This window comes from Microtus oregoni, unplaced genomic scaffold, assembly GCF_018167655.1.
Source record: "Microtus oregoni isolate MIOR12 unplaced genomic scaffold, Mior012 000005F_ref0000423, whole genome shotgun sequence".
Taxonomy (NCBI): domain Eukaryota; kingdom Metazoa; phylum Chordata; class Mammalia; order Rodentia; family Cricetidae; genus Microtus; species Microtus oregoni.
In genome coordinates, this window is record NW_024543064.1 from 28,094,412 (window position 1) to 28,114,522 (window position 20,111).

Below are 20,111 nucleotides of genomic sequence, written 5' to 3' on the forward strand. Positions count from 1 at the left end.
GGCTCCACTGAGGGCAGACCATCCTAGCATGATGCTCATTTGGGGAGTGGCAATGAAGGTGCAGATGATAAAGGGAAAGGTTAGGTCTCAATTACTCTACACATGCCTCATGTGGTGCCAAAGACCTATAATCTCAGCACACAGAGGCTGAAGCAGGATCCGTGGGAGTTTAAGGCCAATCTGGGCTATAGAGTGAGACACACACACACACACACACAATTACCTCATGTGACACAGACAGTAATAATTACCTTCTAAACCTAAACTGCTCCTGAAGTTGGTGAGAACAAGGCAGATAGGCATTAAGAACAAAAGGATTACAATACTTAATAAACCTGGGTATCAAAAACAACAAATCAGAACAAGGGCTGGTTTTATTTTCCCACAGATCTTTTTAATATAAAACAAAGATAAAACACATCTCAATTTTGCAAACTGCCAGCATCTTGTTTCTACAAGATGCACACTAGACTGAAGACTACATAGCAAAAAGTCTGTAAGAGCATTTGGTTGGGAAAAATAGAAAAAGCAGATCTCCGGGGTGCCTGGGTGCAGCCGACCACTAGAGCAGTCCTTGTCTTTTCAGATCCTCGTATGTTTTCTTGTTCACAACATTTCCACTGGAGTCTTCATACTCTTCCTGCAAAGGAAGGGCTCTCTGTTAGCTACAGAGTTCCACAGCAAACCCTGCTACCCGGAAACCAACATTCACCTGGCTTCTCAGCCAGAGTCCCACAAGTGAACCAGTGCTACGTCTAGTTATCTGAGCAGCGCCAGTAGCGGCTCTCCCTCACCCCTACATATTCTTCCAAGTAGCACCCTGTGTCTGAGGAAAGGAAGCCTAGTAGGGAAAGGCTGATCAAACAGCCATGTGAAATGGTTCCTAAGAAGCCTGGGTTTCTGCTCTCTGGCCACTGCAGGAGTTAACAGGGAAACCGAACAGGCTTAGAGCTTCAGGTCTACATTATAGCTGGAAAGGGTCCTGATGCTGAAATACTGACAGAATAAAGGAGACCACCACCAGTCTCCACAGAACCCGGATGTTACCACCACACCCTTGAAGCACGACACTCCTCTCAGACCCGTCAAGACCAATGAGGACATCCCCACTACAAAGAGAGGACTCCTCTGATTGGATACCTTCTCCAGACACCTAAGAGGTGACAGACTTCTTTCGAAGTCCAAGGGTAGACAAGAGGCTGGGTGCTCTGGTCCACAGCACCCTCAGGGGGAAAATACACTGCCTGATAAAAACTTCAAAGCACAGCAATGGGTTTATGTGTAGTCAGCTTGTAGACACTGTCCCATCAGATTTGCTCCTGCCGTAAACCTCCTTTCCTCTCCTTTCTGCAGGGCGAGGGAGCTGTCATGTGATGCCACCCCGAACACTCTCCTGTTTTCACCCACCTCAGTGTCGGGCTGCCATCGTTCTGAAGCCTTCTGCAGCTTCAGCTTGGCCCACACTGCAGGATGAGAGAAAGCAGCCATTAGAACTCAGAGTCTGCTGGTACAGTGCTATATCACAGTCACTGCCCTGCTCCCAGCAGCCCCCTCCCCGCAATGACTCTAGCTGCTCCCAGAGGGAATTCGGGTTTAGAGCCACCTGTAAAACTCCTTTTACTGTGAAATTTACCACAACCTCACTTTGCTGAGAAAGAAAGGCACACCAGGACTTTTCAGAACAGAGATTTAAAAAACCAGACATGGAGGCGCACATCTGCCATCTCAGCATTTGGGAGACAGAGGAGGGAGGATCAGTTTAAGGCTAGCCTTGGCTACATAGTGAGATTGAGGCCAGTCTGTGCTAAATGAGCTACCTTGTCACAAAAAACAATTATAACAGTAAAAAGAAAAGAAATACTTTCAAAAGAAGTTAACGGGGAACAGTCTACAGGAACTGTGGAATAAAATAACAATGGATCATAGTTGAGGGCTTCATACATGCCCTGGTTAGTTTTTCTTCTTCTCCTTTTGTTTTTACGTTTTTTTTTTTTTTTTTTTTTTGATTTTCGAGGCAGGGTTTCTCTGTAGCTTTTGGTTCCTGTCCTGGAACTTGCTCTTGTAGACCAGGCTGGCCTCGAACTCACAGAGATCCGCCTGCCTCTGCCTCCCGAGTGCTGGGATTAAAGGCGTGCGCCACCACCCGGCTTTTTTTTTTTTTTTTTTTTTTTTTTTTTTTTTGAGACAGAGTTTCTCAATGTACTTCTGGCTGTCCTTGCGCTCACCAGCTCTTGTAGACCAGGCTTGCTTTGAACTCTGAGTGCTGGGATTACTTGAACTCTGATCGGTTGGTTTTTGTCAATGACAAGCTAGAGTTCTCTGGAAGGAGGGACCCTAGAGTGAGAAAATGCCATTGCATTGTTTGTAGTGCGTTTTCTTGATTAGTGATTGACAGGGGATAGCTCAGCTCACTGTGGGTGCTGCCACCCCTGGGCAGGTAGGTGGTCCTGTAAGTTTTAAGAAAGCAAGCTGAGCAAAATCCATGGGGAACACGGCGGTAAGGAGTGTTCCTCCATGGCCCCTGCTCTGGTTCCTGCCTTGAGGTCCTACCCTAACTTCCCTCAGTGATGGTGTGATATTGAAGCGTAAGCCAAATAAGCCTTTTCCTTCACAAGTTGTTTTTGGTCATGTTTTTCATGCAACAGAAAGCAAACCAAACTGTAACCCACATTACTACCCACATTGACTGCCTTAAAACAGTCAACATCTGCAGCCATTTATTTCTGCCTGAGTATGTGGTATGTATGCATATTTCATCTTCAAATACGAAGAACTGTTCTGAGTGATGACCTGAGACTGCTCCCTAGAACACATGTGGGAGGAGATCTGCACGTGCAGTGCCATGTATATATGTGAGCACACACAAACATACATGGTAAACAGATGCAAGAAAATTTTTTTGTTCTTTTGTTTATCGGTTTATCGAGACAGGGTTTCTCTGTGTAGTCCTGACTGTCTTGAAAATAGCTTTGTAGACCAGGCTGGCCTCAAACTCCGAGCCTGCCTCTGAATCTGCCTCCCAAGCGCTGGGGTTAAAGGTGTACACCACCAGCACCAGGCTCAGGAAGAAAAATTTTTAAGTATTCAATCTGTAGAATTATGATCCATTCCATGAACTATGCCTCAATTTCCTACCAACAAAGCAAAAGGAAAAAAAAATAAAACAGGAAATCAGGGTAGTTGTGATAGCTCATGTTCCCAACTGTCTGTAACTCCAGTTCCAGGGGATCTAATGCCCCCTTCTGCTCCATTGGATGCTGGACATGCACAATAGGAAACAACAACAACAACAGCCCCCCCACACACACACACACAGAGCAAGCACAAGTGTGCAGAGATGTGCACACACATTACATTTACAAAATAATAAGGTGGAGTGTGACTAAGGAACCTATAACCTTCACATGCACACGCATGCACACACACAAACTCTTGAAGCTGGGCGTGCTAACACACCATTACTCACAGCACTCAGGAGGCAGAGGCAGGCAGAGGGAGGTCTGAGTTTGAGGCCAGCCTGGTCTACCTGGTGAGTTCCAGGACAGCCAGGGCTATATCATGAGATCCTGTCTAAAACCAAACCAAACCCAATAGCAAAAGGGGGCTGGAAAGATGGCTCAGCAGTTAAGAGCAGTGGCGGCTCTTCAGAGGATTCGGGTTCAATTCCCAGCACCCACATGGCAGCTCACAACTAGAGATATGACAGCCTCACACAGACATGCAGGCAAAAACACTAGTTCATATAAAATAAAAATAAGTACATCATAAAAAACAAACAAACAACGGTCTAGCTAGCATAAAGTGAAACACAACAGAGAAAAGATGAACGAGAATGCCAAGGACTCTGGCAGTTAAGGTGTTAGTAGCCGAGACTGCCAGGCAAGGGGAGGCGCTTGTCACACACTGCGCGGGCTCTTCCTCTAGCAAGGACTTTGCTGCTGTGTTCTGTTATCTGCAGCTGCCTCAGAAATAAGCTTACTGAACCATTTCTGTTTTCTTCTACTGGATCAGTGGTTCTTAACACACCGAAATCAATTCTGAGGCGTAAATATAGAACCTATACTCAGAATCTTTCAGAGGAAAGTTTGAAGACTCGGCTGAAAGCCCTCTTCTAAGCTCAGCATAGGGTTCATTTCAAGGGAGATATAATCAGTACTGCCGACTAGTTCATGTCCTTAAAAAACGCAGTAATTATATGTGGGCCTCAGCTTTCCATGGCCACAGCCTCTGTCCCTGGAGACAGCAGGGTACCAGGACAGCTGTGGGAGGGGCCCCTTGGCTGGCTAGGGAGCGGCCGGCAAGCTTACTCACAGGAGACAGCATCCTCAATCTGTGTCACATTCGCGAAGTGGGCAGTGTTGGGGATACCCAAGCACCTCATGCCATGAGCATGACGCCATTCCTGGAAGAAAAGCAGAGGGACCATGTGAAGCATGGACAGCTGAGACAGCTCTCACTCCATTCTACCACAGACCCACCCCTGCCCAAGGCAGCAATTCTGCGGTATGTGACGGACACAAGGCTGACAATGCCAAGCAGGTCTGCGCTGTCTCAGGCTTACGAACTGCAGATTCTAGAGTCAGTGGTATGAGAAAGGCACAACTCAGACTCACAACTGCACCCTAAGGAGAAGCCAGCACAGCCCAGCGACCCCACCACCTGCAGGGCTGCGGGCAGGTGGGCGGCTCTAGAGTTCAGGAGCAAACTGCCGAGCAGCTAAAAACGATGAAAGCACAACTTTGGCTCTTAGACAGACAGCAACCACTATCGCCTGAGGTGGCACTAAGAAAACTCATGGCCCACCAGGGGCACAGAGGACAAGACCAAACCAGGAGAGCTAGCAACATGCCTGAAAGGGTAGGCATGTCATCCACTATACTTAAGTCATTTCCATTATGCAAACTGTCCTCCAAAAATGGAAGAAAGAATGCACCAGGGGTGAGTGCACTCAGTGGGGCAGTGCTCAGACACAGCTGTGTCAAGAGCAGGTTGGCAAATATCAGGGCCTTAATTATTTTTTCCTGCAAAGAGGCAAAGACCCATTTAAAATCTAAACAACAACAAAAATCTGTCGAGCCCCCTTAAATAGCAATGTAGAGAAGACCAAGAAGTCACAGATGGTCCAAGATGCCACAGAAAAACAAGCGAGACAAAGCACAAAAACCAACATGGGAAAGCCCAAGTGAAGCTCCACAGCAGAGCGGTGGCGTCACTCCAGAGGCCAGACCAGGATTCAGGGCTAGCATGGCCCATGGCCACTGGCATGGGCCTCTCTGATTCCTTCCAGCTCTGGACACTAGAGCCCTCACAGGCTGCTACCACCTTCATCTCTAAAGGGTCATTTCCATTCAATTCCCAAGAAAAAGGCTCTGAATTTCTTACAGCAAAGTGCCGCTGGAAGGCCTTCGGTCCTCGGTAGGTGTAGTTCCCACAAATCTCACAGTTGTAGTTAATGTTCAGGCCATGAAGCTTATACAGCCAGTAGGGGATGGGCTAAAAGAAACCAGCGACAGCATTAGGTTACCAAGCTCTTTCTTGTGTGCTTCCACAATGGGAGGGAGAGGGGTCCCAGGAGGCTTACTTTGCCGTCCCAGCCCAGGGGCAGGTTTTTGGGGTTGTAAATGATCTCATTCTCTTCATCTTCACTTTCACTCTCGCTGATCTGCTCCTCTTCCTCCTCCTCCCGCTCTTCTCCTGTCCTGGCTTGCTTGCGCTGGACATTTTCATGAGTGAGCTGTCGTTGTTCCTAAGGGGGTCAAAAAGCAAGAGCAGAGTCAAGAAATTAGTGCAGGACACCAAGGGACATTGCCTCTAATTCCTGCAGACGTCTTTCTACCAAGGATAAGGATCTGGTCGTAGGATAAGGTTGAGGACGGTTGGCAAATGGCTCAGCTGGTTAAAAAGTACGTGCCAGGCAGCCCAATGGCTTGAGCTCAAGTCTCAGAACCCATGTAAAAAGCCACATGTAGGGCTGGTGAGATGGCTCAGTGGTTAAAAGCACTGACTGCTCCTCCAGAGGACCCGGGTTCAATTCCCAGCACCCACATGACAGCTCGCAGCTGTCTGTAACTCCAGTTCTAGAGAATCTGACATCGTTCTACCAATGCGCATGAAATAAAGTTCAAAAAAAAAAAAAGGCACATGTACACTCTCAGCACTCTACTGCACCATGGGAGGTAAAGGCAGGAGAGTCACCTGGACGCTGATGGGCATACTAGCCTGGGGTATGAAGTGCAGCAGAACAGGGAAAAGGGTGCCTCAAACCAAGGTGGAAGGTTTGAACAGAGTCCTGAAACTTGCCTTCTGACCTTCACAGGTGAGAATATATTCACACCCAAATACCACACCCACACATACCAATAAGTTTAAAAAAAAAAAATAGAAAAAAAGAGAGACTAAGCCATGCCTTCTTGTTAGAAACATGCTCACGGGCCAGCTGGTTGTGAAGGGAAAGCCCAAGGTTTCATTGCACTGGTCTAGATCCTCATCTGAGGCTGCAGACCATCGCCAGTCTCAGCACTGCTACTGCAAAGTTCCTGAGCCAGTCTTTCTACTGTGGTGACCACCCTGCCCAAGAGGTCACCTTCCATTCACAATGAGTTCACTCTCCGTGCCGCTACTTACTTCTCCTGACCACAATGTGACTTACTTAAGGACCATGACATACTCATTTCATATGAAAAAATTCAGAGGCAGAGGCAGGCGGATCTCTGTGAGTTCGAGACCAGCCTGGTCTACAAGAGCTAGTTCCAGGACAGGCTCCAAAACCACAGAGAAACCCCGTCTCGAAAAACCAAAAAAACAAAACAAAACAAAAAAAAAATTCAGTATCATGCTTACAAACCAACAGCCATAAATAAATGGCAAAGTAATGACAAATATCCTATGGTCCCATAGTTAGAGCAACTTAGGGAAACCACAGGGTAGAACTGGTTAGAATTCAAGAGAGGTGCCAAGGCAATAATGGCTTTTCAGCCAGCTTCAGAGGACTGGCCATCCATATTGCTAGTCACATTGTAACAGCCTGCATTTACTGTCCCTGCTATCTAATATCTAGCTAGTCTTTCAAGAGAATAACTCTCGGAGAAGCAATGGGGGACTACTTCCCCAGCCATGTGGGTGCGTGCTAAAAATAAAGTAGAATCACTATGGCAAGGGGCAAGATACAAACAAGTTATCTTGGACAAGTCAAACTTTTTCCACCTCCTCAATCAAACCCTTGGCGCTCCCTGAGAGACTGCAAGGAGAATGTTCTCCACCCTCCGAGTACTAGCCTCCCCTAGCCTTGCTAGGTTTCACAATCTCAACATGGACAAAATGCTATGTCACAATAAATCACACCTGAAACGCTGCTGGGAGTCACCTTTCTCTTGCCTTTTGAGTGTCTGCTTCTTGGGTCACCCCCTGGTCTATGCTGAACCTCAGGAAAGAGCTGCATTATCCATGATCTGGCTGAAAGGCAGGGGTGGGGAAGTGGTCTGTTGTCTATGTCTGGCCTTGTGGGAATTGAGCAGCCTTGGGAATACCACCTAACAACAGAACAGGAACCTACTGAAAGGCCAAGGACTTCAAGAGAACCACATTTTGAGATGAATTTACTGCTCACTCCCCTCCTTATTTGAACTTCCTATCTAATCCTCACACTGAATAGCACCACAGCTTGCAGAAGACAAAGCACTCACCCCAAGAATCTCCACGTACTCATAGATCTGAGCTTCCAGGAAAGCAATGTCTTTGTTCCTCTCTGTGTCTCTGAAAAAAAAGAAACAAGCTGTATCAGTTGAGGGTTCTTTCTGCACCTAAAGCTTTATTCCTGTCAGGAACACTGACTCGGCAACGGCATTAGAAACTCCAGGCATGTGCGCAGCACCGAGCAGAGCAAGCTCTCTGCCTGAAGCCTGGAGGTTAGCGCTTACACTCCGGAGGTCTCTGGACCATGCCTATGAAGTCAAGGACCCGGTAAGACTCAACTAGTACCACTATAACTGACACAGGAATACAGTAACACAAGGCCTGCAAGCAAGAACATGACATGAAGGCCTAACTCTGCTGCTTAGCAACTGCAAGAAAGGGCTCATTTTGTGACTTTCCCAAGTCCCAGAAAAAATCAGAGTAACATATACTTGTAAGAGCTCCAGGTTTCTTATGACAAGTTAGGAAAAAAAATGAAAACAAAACAAGACAAAAACCTGCAAATAGCCCCCAAATGCCCAAACTGGAAAAACAAACAAACAAACAAACAAAGAAACCCAATACCCTATATAGGTATGTGGCTCATGAATACATTCAACTGTCTTTAGCAAAAATAAAGTAGAAGCTAGGCTATGGTGGCGCAGGCCTTTAATTCCAGTGATTGGGAGGCAGAGAGGTCAGCCTGGTCTACAAAATGAGTTTCATGACAGCTAGAACTGCTATACTGAGGAACCCTACCATGGGGGGAAAGGGGGATAGATCAAGGCCAAGGAGGCAGGTTAAGGTCACGTCCAGGCAGACATTTATCAAGTTTGCAGTCAACCTGAGTTACAGGAAACCCTATCTTAAAGGGAAAAAGCAAAGCAAAAGGAAAGACGGGAAGCTGACTCTATGGAAAGAAATTTAAATCAGAACAGTGGTGTACCCAGTTACTCACCTTTTCGTGCCCTTTGATTTGGGGTTCTTGGCAAACAGAGAGGTGTCGAGAGACTCTAGGGACTTCCCTTTGGTGCTGAACAGCCTCTGCGCTCGCTCCTCTAGGGTCCTAAGGAGGGAAGAGGACTTAGGTGAACTTACTACATAGGCTGGTATGAGATTCAGACTGCCTGCCTCTCACTCTCACATGCTGCGGTTAAAAGCGGGCACCATCATGCCCTATACACGATGATTTTTGCAGTATGGGGCAACAAAAAAACCAAAATCAGACCCACACAGTAAAACACACAATAACTAGAAGTTTTGATAGAAAACCCAGGTCCTTACCCGCCACATTTTAGGCCTAAAGCCAACAGTGCAGATTTCAATCTGTCCAGACCCAGAGAGGCTAACTCCTACAAAAGATAAATCAATTACAAAATAGCATGATTAGCTTTTTCCCCAGGCAAGACTACATTCAGAAGTCAACATAGCTTTCGGTGTGTCTAGATGCAGCCACACTGGGAGGGCAGCATTTCCTAGCTCTCTGTGGTAGAACTGTTCCTGCCAGTATTTTTGCAGAGATGGGAACTGAACTTGGGACCTCACACATGCTGACAACGTATGTACTCCACCACCTGAGCTGCCTCCGGCTTCCTGTTCTGTTTTAGAATTACTGTCTTTGTGTTTTGAGATAGGTTTTTATTCTATAGCTACACATTCACAGCAACTCTCCTGCCTCAGTCACTCTCTAACTCTCTAAATACTGTAACATCATATCACACTTCTCTGAAATATAGTTTTTAGAGAAGTTAAAAGGTTTTTTACTTCTGGTCTTTCCATTGCCTTGTACATGCCTGTCCTCAGGAAATGGTATCATTACAAGTCTAAGACACTGCAGACAAGAAAGCAAGTAGCCCCTCCAAAGGATGGTCAGGGCTGGTGAGACGGCTCAGCAAGAAAAGAATGCTTGCTGTCAAGGGAGTCTGAGTCCCAGAAGTCACGTGGTAGAAGGAGAGCCAACTCCCACAACTTATCATCTCTGCACGCATGCTGTGGCACATGTGTGGGGACACATAATTATTCCTACACAATAAATTTAACAACAACAAAAAGATAACCAAGCAAGGCCAGTATTGTCTATTGTCCTGAAAAACATACCTCCCAGGAGGAGAATGCAGAGAGGTCAAGATGGGCTCCAGCATGGGTCAGGGCACTACTTGTCTCTTTCTGGTAGGAACAGGAAAAAATCCAGGTTAATAAGAAGAATGAAGGTAAGGGAGTGGTCTAAACTGGCTGCTCCTTTATTTTATTTATTTATTTATTTATTTATTTATTTATTTTTTATTTTATTTTATTTTTTTTTGATTTCTCGAGACAGGGTTTCTCCGTAGCTTTTGGTTCCTCTCCTGGAACTAGTTCTTGTAGACCAGGCTGGCCTCGAACTCCCAGAGATCCACCTGCCTCTGCCTCCCGAGTGCTGGGATTAAAGGCGTGCGCCACCACTGCCCGGCTCCTTTCTTTAATCACATATACAAATAAAGATCAATTCATATAGAAGTGAAGCAAAAAAAAAAAATCAGATGGTTAGTTTTCTTTCCAAAAGTTCAAGTTTATCCACAGAAGTAAAAAAATAAGATAAGCTTTATACTTTCCTATCACAGAGACTAAACAAAAAATACAGCTAGCTCTCCCAGGACTAAACCATTATCCCAATTTTCTCATGGTTCCTTAAAGATGACGGCACCCCCAGACAACAGAAAGTGTGGAGCCACAGGTGACTGACTCAGTTTTCATCTGGAGTCAATTCTGACTTAAAAGTCAGTGAGTTCAAGATTGTCTGCCCCGCCTGTATCCTTGAGGGCTGTGAGAAAGTTCTGATTAAGTCTATGGGAAAGAGCATTTTGCCCATGATAAAGAACATCTACTAAGCTGTGGGCTGGTGAATGCCACCCAAGGGCACATCCAGATAGAAGAAGACACTGCTTGCTCAAGGACAGGAATAGTCCTGTGGTTAGATACTGACTGTCTTGTTCTGCTTTTGTATATAAGCAGGCTCTGAAACAAACTCTGGGCCAGTTGGTATTTAACAACAGACCTCCTCCTGGATCTATCCTGTGTTTTCTGCCTCAATTTCTTCCAATCTTTCAATTTCCTCAACCTCACGCCCCCTTCCTGGTATCCCAACTGACTTTGTTGGAACAGGCTCTGACAAGAAAGCAGCTTAGAAACATAGCATCCACATTCCCAAGATGAGGGATGGATGGTTTTGGTCATTCATTGGATTATGAATGTTTGTTTGTCATCATTTGGGGACTGGCTACAAGTTGTTATTGGTAATGGTAAGAAAAAAAGCTGAACAAAAGAAATTAGATTCAAGGATCTCATTCTGAAAAGAAAAAAGCGGAATATAGAAATGATAGAATTAAAGGGTGGATTATTAAATCTATTTTCCAATAAAAAAAAACAACTACTAGTCTCAAATATCTTATATTGGTATGGATTTTTGTATATTGATACAAATTTAGGTTATTTTTGTTATACTGTATATATATTTCTACAAATGCTTAAAGTATTGTACCTATGAGACTCATTAAAATGTTTTAATAACATAAGGCTTTTCATGACAGTGAGACATGTCTGCTCCTGGCAACACCAATTTACTTCAAAAAAGGATGATGGGCATCAAAGAACCTCTATACAGAGTTTGCTTTCAAGTGACAAAACGAGTCATTTGGGCAAGAAACTGCCCTTGCCTTGACTACTGACAGTATGCTGTCCAAATTGAACAAGCAGGACACAAAAGAAAATAACTGCCAAACTTTGCCAAGAAAAGGTAGGTATAGTCCTTCAATGTTCATGCTTCACAGATATGTCTGTTAGATATTCTAGGCCTGTAAACTGAAGATCGATGCCCCAACACTGCAGAGGAAACTTGGGGTGACTGTCCAGGCAGCCAGATGTCTCTGTCATTTCTAAGGCTTTGAAAATTGCATGCTCTGCACTTCTTTTACACTCAAGTTAAAATTATATCCTTCTTGGGTCTCTGATCAGAATTGAAGACTACAGAATATACAGTTTTCATTGTTACCAAATTCAGGAAAAAAAAACTTACATAAAAGATATAAAGTTTATAAGAAACATAAAAGCCTAAGTTGTTTATCTAAGATGTTTTTAGGTAGCTTGGCGTGGTAGCACACGCCTTTAAATCCCTGCACTCAGAAGGCAGAGGCAGGTGGATCTTTGTGAGTTCTAGGACAGTCAAAAATACACAAGAAACCCTGCCTCGAAAAACAAACCAACAGAAAGATGTTTTTAGGTCAAAAAAGATATTTTAAGGATGGTAATACATGTTATAAAAGAAAATGATTAAGATATAAAGCTTTGGTCTCACTAAGATAGATCATACAGTACTTTTCTAGAATTTGCCAAATATATATGGACTACACACTGAATGTAATTCTTACTTGATAATTGTTCTTATTGTATATAGTTATACAAAGCTAGAGGTAAAACCTTCCCTTTTTATTTGGACAAAAAGGAAAAATGTGTGATATTTGTACACTGTGTGAATGTGTACTGCTGTGGTTGGTGTAAAAAAAAAGCTGAACAGTCAATAGACAGGAGGTATAGGTGGGACTTTCGTGGAGAGAAAGGAAAAGGAGGAGGAATCTAGGCATGTGGGAGACACAGATAGGAAACAGGTGCAAGATGGAAGAGAGGCAACACCATGCGATAGAATGTAGATTAATAAAAATGGGCTAATTTAAGATATAAGAGCTAGTTAGGAACAAACCTAAGCTATAGGCCAAGCTATCATAATTAATAAGAAATCTCCGTATCATTATTTGGGAGCTGGCTGGTGGGACAGAAAAAGACTACTACATAAGTTCACCCCACTGAAGCTCACCGGCCATCCAGGAAAGGTACCATTATCCCACTTCTTCTCAAAGTCAGTCTGAATCTTCCCAAAGAGCTCATTCTGGTCCTGAAGGGGCTTCACTCTATCTGTGTAATCTTGGAGGTACTCCAGCAGCATTTCCAGGTATCTGCAGAGCATTTGAGAGAGAGAGAGAGAGAGAGAGAGAGAGAGATATCACAGCTTCCACCTATGATATACTGCTATGCCCTGCAAACTACACTTCATTTTTTTTCTTTTTCTTGGTTTTTCAATACAGGGTTTCTCTGTGTAGTCCTAGCTTTCTTGGAACTCAACCAGGCTGGCTTAGATCTGCCTGCCTTTGCCTCCCAAGTGCTGGGATTAAAGGCATACACCACCATCGTCCAGCCCACTACTAATTATTCAAATGAGCTTAATTTTTTTCCCCTCACATCATGACCTTTCCTATCTCCTTTTATCCTCAAGATATGTTGCTAAATACCAGGTCTTAATCAACTCACAGATAAAAGAAGTAAATAGAATATGAGAAAGAGAAAGCTTGGGAGCAACTAAGGAAAAGTGTGATTAATTCAACATTACTTTCCACTTAATACCAGATCCAAGCACATAGCCAGTCTTGGAAAAGTTCCCCATTAAATTCCAAAACCTCAGAGATCTCCTAACAGATTTCTTTCTACATTACACAAAATTAAAGAAGGTATGGGTAAGACCAGAGATGTTCCCATAGATACTGTGGTATTTGAATGCCACTGGCTCTCATAAGCTCATTGGGAGTAACACTATTAGGACAGGTGTTTTTGTTAGAGTAGGTGAAGCGTTGGAGGAGCTGTGTCCACTGTGGGGGTGGTCTTTAAAGTCTCATATATGCTCAAGTCACACCCAGTGTTTCAGTTCCCTTCCTATTGTCTCTGGAGCAACATGCAAGACTCTCAGCTACTTTTCTAACACCACATCTGACTACACACCACTATGTCCCACAATGATGATAATGGACTGTATCCCCCAACTGTAAGCCTGGCAATTTAATGTTTTCTTTTTTTTTTTGTAAGAGTTGCCATGATCACAGTGTCTCTTCACAGCAACAGAAACCATAACTAAGATAGATACCTTTGTGCACAATCAGAATATTACAAATTTTTATTTCTTGAGACAGGGTCTCACTATGCACCCCTGGTTGGCTTGGAATTCACTATGTAAACCAGGCTGGCCTCAAATTCACCACCTGCCTCTGCCTCTCGGAGTGCTGGGATTAATGGCACACAACATTACATCAGCATCACAAATATTTTAAACCTAGCACTCACTATCTTCTGATAAACCCAGAAGTCATTCACGTACAGTATTTAGGCAACAAAAGCCAGGACGTTGACCTCAAACCTTCCCATGAAATTCTAGCTAAATCCAGAAAAGGCCTGGAAACTGTGAATACCTACCTCTTATACTCTGCGTTCTTTCTTTCTTTAGGAATGTCAAACAATTGGTCAAAGATGGACAGGTATGTGATATAATCCAGCTTCTGAAAAGAGAAAAAAAATGACAACAGTCAGGAGGATAAGTCAATTACTCTTCAAAAAGCAAGGTCAAGGGCTGGAAAAATGGCTCAGTGGAAAAGGTGCCTGCTGCCAAGTGACCCACATTGTGGAAGCAGAGGATTAACTCCCTCAAGTTAGCCTGGGACTCCCATACTTGAAGGTGACTACACACACATGTACACATACACTAAATACATAATTTTTGTTTTTGCAAACAAGGGGGGCTGGAGAGATGGCTAAGAGGTTAAGAGCACTGGCTGCTCTTCCAGAGGTCTTGAGTTCAATTCCCAGCAACCACATAGTGGCTCACAATCATCTAAAATGAGATCTGTTGCCCTCTTCTGGCATGCAAGAATACATGCAAGCAGAATGTTTCATACATAATAAATAATTTTTTTCAAGACAAGCTTTGGAGCCTTTCCTAGAACTAGCTCTTGTAGACCAGGCTGGCCTGGAACTGAGTGCTGGGATTAAAAGCGTGCACCACCACAGCCCGGCCCTAAATAAAGAAATCTTAGAGTGTTCTCTAACCAAGCATCAAGGCATGGCTCACTTCAGTATTTTCTTTCCTGTCCTTCAATCCCTAGGGCTATTGATTCCAGTGAAGTGTGTAGAAGATTGCTGGACATGAAACTAAGTCTACAGGATTAATTAACAAACACAAATCCAAATAAGATACATGCTGGATATTTATGGTGGGCCAGGCTCCTGTCTAAGGATTTTGCCATCCTCAAATACGATCCTGAAAGATGCTCTGCGTTAGTTAATTCATGTGGCTTCTCACTGAAGATCTTTGAACTAAACATGGAGGTGCAGCAGAGAACAAGGCACCCACCTGCAGAACTTAAAGGTTAGTAGCTGCATTTGGGAACATTTCCCTATAAAGACAAGGTGCCACAGAGATCCTTCTGCCTCTGATGCCTAAGTGCTGCTGTTAAAGGTGTGCCACCATGCCCCACTACAAACTTACTATTAAACTTCCTTGTGATCTGAGACCGCCATTTTAAACCCAGACACTGAACAAACAACAAATAAATACCTGCCCACTAAAAGACATGAACTAGTCCTTTTCTGACAGAGACTGTGCTGGATTTCTCGCATGCCTCACACAAGAGCATTTGAAGTATTTATGAGTTTAAAAATTTACTGGGCAAGCTGGGCGGTTGTGGCGCACGCCTTTAATCCCAGCACTCAGGAGGCAGAGGCAGTGGGGATCTCCTTGAGTTTGAGACCAGCCTGGTCTACAAGAGCTAGTTCCAAGACAGGCACCAAAAAACAACAGAGAAACCCTGTCTCGAAAATAAAAAAACAAAAACAAAAAAAACCTTACTGGACATAGTGATGCATACCTTTAATCCCAGTAGTTAGGAGTCAAGAGCCAGGTGGATCTCTGTGAATTCAAAGCCAGCCTGGTCTATGTACTAAACTCCAGGTCAGCATTTACCTTTGGGCAGGGGATTGGTTCAGTGAGTCAAGTGCTTATACTATAAGCATGAGATTCTGACTACAGATCTTCAGGCCCCATGAAAGAGTTGGACATGGTGGTGCATACCCAGAACCTTAGTATTGGGGAGAAGAGACAAAGATCCTGGGGGCTCACAAGACAACCATAATAGCTGAAAGGGTGAGCTCCATGTTTAATCAAAGACCCTGTCTCAAAAAATAAGGTGCCAGGAATGAAGTGAAGGCTCAGCACTTAAGAGCACTCAATGCTCTTGCAGAGGACCCAGGTTAAATTCCTAGCACTCACAGGGTGGCTCACAATCAATCATGAGTAATGAAACTCCAGTTCTAGGGGATCTAGCTCCCTCTTCTGGCCTCTAGGAGTACCAAACACACATGGTACAAATATACATGCAGGTAAAAAACTCATAAAATAGAAATACATAAAAAGTATCTATTTAAAAAAATGATGGAAGCCTGGTAGTGATAGCATACACCTTTAATCCCAGCACTTGGGTTGGGAGACAGAGACAGGCAGATCTCTGAGTTCAAAACCAGCCTGGTCTACAAACCGAGTTCCACGACAGCCAAGGCTACACAGAGAAACCCTGTCTTGAAAAACAAAACAGAAAGTGTGGAGAGCAACAGAGGAGTACACATGATGCTGGCCTCAGGCCGCTACATGCACAGGCCCAGGACTGCACTCCCCTCAGACAATTTTACAAAAGTATTTTTGTTGCATGAATAAATCAAAATAAGGAAAATTATTAATAAAGAAAATGAGCTTGCTGTATTAACTGTAGGCATGTGTCATTTCATTATAACTACTGTGTATTCCAAGAAATAGAATCACCTACTTAATATCAACATAAGTTACATGGGGACACTTCATGCTTTAATTAGGTGTCTTGACTGAGCCCGAGAACAAGAGTCTCTCTCCCCTCCCCAGGCCTTACCTCAGACGCCTTCAGGTTAATGTACTTAAGGTAGCAGTCATGGAGATCAAGGTAGCGACCATATCCCTCTTCATCTGTGAACTCCACCAAGTCTGAAGGAATGACATATGTCAATGATTGTGATATGACAGACTACTTTCTTGAACTTGCTCTTTCAAATGCACTACCTGTACGAAGTTCCATGACGCAGCCCTTTATTCCAGTGTTCTCCTTACTCTCATCAAATAAACAGAACTATAACTGGGCGGTGGTGGCACACGCCTTTAATCCCAGCACTCGGGAGGCAGAGGCAGGAGGATCTCTGAATTCGAGGCCAGCATGGCCTACAGAGTGAGTTCCTGGACAACCAGGACTGTTTCAGAGAAACTCTGTCTCAAAAATCCAAATAACAAAAACCAGTTCTAGGCTTTCACTTTGAGCTTAGATAGCATAAAATAAGTATTTTATGCAAGACCATCAGAATGTCAATACAGTCCAGAAACCAAGATGAAAACCCAGCTATCAATTTCTGAGGTACTTGGGATAAAAATAGGGTTCATAGCCTAAACTGGCCTCAGACTCCTGGTCTGCACGCTTCCACCTAAGTGCGGGATTTACAGGTACGTGTCACTATGCTGGTTTACACAGCTCAGAACGGAACTCAGGTTTTCAGAGACACTCACCAATATTCTACCAACTGAGCTAATCTCTGTGCACAGATCTAAGCACTGCATTACCCTCTACTTTGCTTTAAAATTATCACTCAGAAGGCTAAGGAAGGTGGATCATGAGTTCAATACCAGTTGGACATGGGAGTAAGACCAGCCTGGTTCCAGAACAGCTAGGCTATGTAGGAAGACCCTGTCTCAACAACAAACTGGCAGAAAGAAAAAATCAGACAAACAAAAATACCAGGTGGTGGTGGGTACTCCTTTAATCCCAGCGATAGGGAGGGCAGAGGCAGGCGGATCCTTGAAATAGAGGCCAGTCTGGTTTATAGAGTGAGCTCTAGGGCAGTCAAGGTTACAAGGAGAAATCCTATCTTGAAAAACAAACGAAGAAAAATAAGAGAAAGGGACGGACAGACGACTCAAAGGTAAGAAAAATGAAAAAGAAAGGAAAACAACAAAAAACTCAAAGACACTCATCTTTATCTTACTGATTTAAATGGTATCATGCCTATGAGATGTTTATTTACATATTTACTATTTGTTCAAGACAGGGTCTCAAGATTCTTGACTGGAACTTGCTGTGTATCCTAGTCTGACCTTGAACAAAAGAGAACAGTCTGCCTATACCTTCTGAGAGCTGGAATTAAATGTATACACACAACCAAGTTTCAGCAGTTAAAAACATTGGCTGCTCTTGCAGAGAACCCAGGTTTGATCCCTAGCCCCCACATGGTAGCTCACAAGCATCTCTAAGTCCAGTTCTAGAGGATACAACTTCCTCTCCTGGTCTCCTCGGGCACAGCTCATACATTGTATATAGATATCATGCAGGTACAATACCATACAGTTCAAATAAAAATAAAGGCTTTAAATAAATAAATAAATAAAAGACAGGTTAAAGCTATATTGCCTAGAATGGCTTCAAATTTCCCAGAAAGAAACATTAAACCATACTTACTTTGTGCCTCTTCGCTTGGATTCTCTCGGGCCTTCAGGAGCTCCTCAAATTCCACTGACATTGGCACACAGATCTGAGGGGAAGGAAGGAGCGCAGGTGGTTCTGTCAGTGTCTCAGGCATGTTCAGAACTGGACTTCTGATGCCTGATTAGCCCTGGACTGTTCAGAGGCACTTACTACTGTTCTCCATTTGCTTTGCTAAGGATAGCTGGGCAGACATTAACTGCCACAAAATACGGCCTCCTAAGGAAGGACTGCACTGGAGGAGGCAGTCTAGGAAAGACATCTGGATGAAGGAGCTGGCACTGGACACGAGTCCTGCAGGTGCTCATTAACTCTGGAAGTGAGCAGAGTACCACTGTGTTGGCAGAGGATTTTGAGGCAGAATTGGGAGCACAATGTATTAGATTTTTAAATCTTTTAAAATTACATTTTTAAATCTTTTTTTAAAAAAAGAGAGAGAGAGGGGGCTGGAGAGATGGCTCAGCGGTTAAGAGCATTGCCTGCTCTTCCAAAGGTCCTGAGTTCAATTCCCAGCAACCACATGGTGGCTCACAACCATCTGTAATGAGGTCTGGTGCTCTCTTCTGGCCTTCAGACATACACGCATAAAGAATATTGTATACATAATAAGTAAATAAATAAATATTAAAAAAAAAAAAGAGAGAGAGAGAGAAAGCAAGTTTGGCTATAGAGAGCCTAGACTATGATGCAGACAAAATCTGGACCAAGTCAATAATGAACTCGGGAGCAAAAATTACTCAGCATTTCTCCTGCTTTCATTGTGCTCCCTTACTGGCTGAGAGAGACCAGAAAGGATGTCAGCTAACTATGTTCACTGCAGTTAAGTGGCAAGTTCTTTTTTTTTTGGAGAGATAAATGGCATCACCCCCCCCCCACACACACACACACACACACACACTTTCCTTGCATCTTTCCTTCTTTTGGGAAAGATACTTTGGGAGGCCATACCTCATTTGGGTGCTTCCGATGAAATTCCTTTATCTGCTTGAGCCTATTATAGAATTCAGCAAACTCATTGGGTCCTGAAATAGCATTGAGTTCTTCTTTTCGCAGTCTGCAAAACATGGATAAATCCAAGAAGCATAAAGCACAAAACGAATCCTCTCATTGGCTCCCCAGATACCCTGACTGCTGGGGTGGGGGATGTGACTGACACTTACCCATCTTTATCATCATACAAATCCCTCAGGTTCCCACTGACTTCCATGTATCTCTGAAAGGCAAACACAAATCCATCAGAAGGAAGCAATTTGTACAACAGGGTTAAGTAAACAACAAAGGCTTTGTTGGCAATGCCTAAGGAAACCTCATGAGACACAAGGTCTTGAAAGTTCCTCTACTTTTAAGAGACACACTGAGCGGGGAGTGGTGGCATACACCTTTAAAGCCAGCTCTTGGAGGCAGAGGTAGGACATATGTCTAAGAACCCGAGATGGGATATTCTAAGCACCCACGGGCAGGACTCACGCTGAGCCTCCGCACCTTCCCCTGCCAGCACTTTTCCCGCCCAGCCCGACCTAAATGGAAGCGGACAGTGGGGCACTCACATCTTGCATGGCCCGAGTGCGGTGATCGGAATTGATCTGGTCCCGGAGCTGGAGAAAGACAGAGACGCTGTTAGTTTGAGAACTGGAGTTGGAAAGGCCACCAGAAGGACAGCTTAATGGTTTAGGTCTCGGGGCTGAAGTAGAACTACTGGGCCCTCGGAGGATGTTACCAAAGTTGGGATTACAGCAGCCTAGGAGGAAAGCGAAGATGAGGTGCGGGGAGGGTCTGAGGCCGAAGAAAGCGCTCAGGGGCTCGGCACGGGACCGAGGCCCTCCTCCCGATGCGGTCCCGACCACGGCCTACTCACCGTGGACTTCTTAGTGAGCATCTCTTTGGCCATGACATCCATGAGCCGTTCCTTCTCCTCATGATAGCGCCGTTGCTGCTCCAGAATTGTTTCCATTTTCCCCTAGCCACGGCGCTTCAATTCAGACCACCAGCACAGGCGGAAGCAGCGCCTGCCGCCTTGCGCGCCTGCGTCTCCGTCTCAGC

The 20,111-nt window shown here is 44.4% G+C and overlaps 1 protein-coding gene across 1 annotated transcript; it reads right to left on the bottom strand.

Annotated features, from left to right (window-relative positions):
• Window positions 1-372: 372 nt before the first annotated feature.
• Sf3a3 (splicing factor 3a subunit 3) lies at window positions 373-20,111 on the bottom strand. The gene is made up of 17 exons (XM_041652131.1): window positions 19,927-20,111; window positions 19,619-19,666; window positions 19,232-19,284; window positions 19,020-19,125; window positions 18,048-18,120; window positions 16,440-16,531; window positions 13,942-14,024; window positions 12,518-12,656; window positions 9,769-9,837; window positions 8,956-9,023; window positions 8,630-8,737; window positions 7,683-7,752; window positions 5,582-5,746; window positions 5,383-5,493; window positions 4,312-4,402; window positions 1,408-1,463; window positions 373-640 (listed from the first exon to the last, which is right to left on the bottom strand). Exons 1-17 carry the CDS (start codon window positions 20,020-20,022, stop codon window positions 563-565), a joined length of 1,506 nt encoding a protein of 501 aa, XP_041508065.1. The 5' UTR covers window positions 20,023-20,111; the 3' UTR covers window positions 373-562.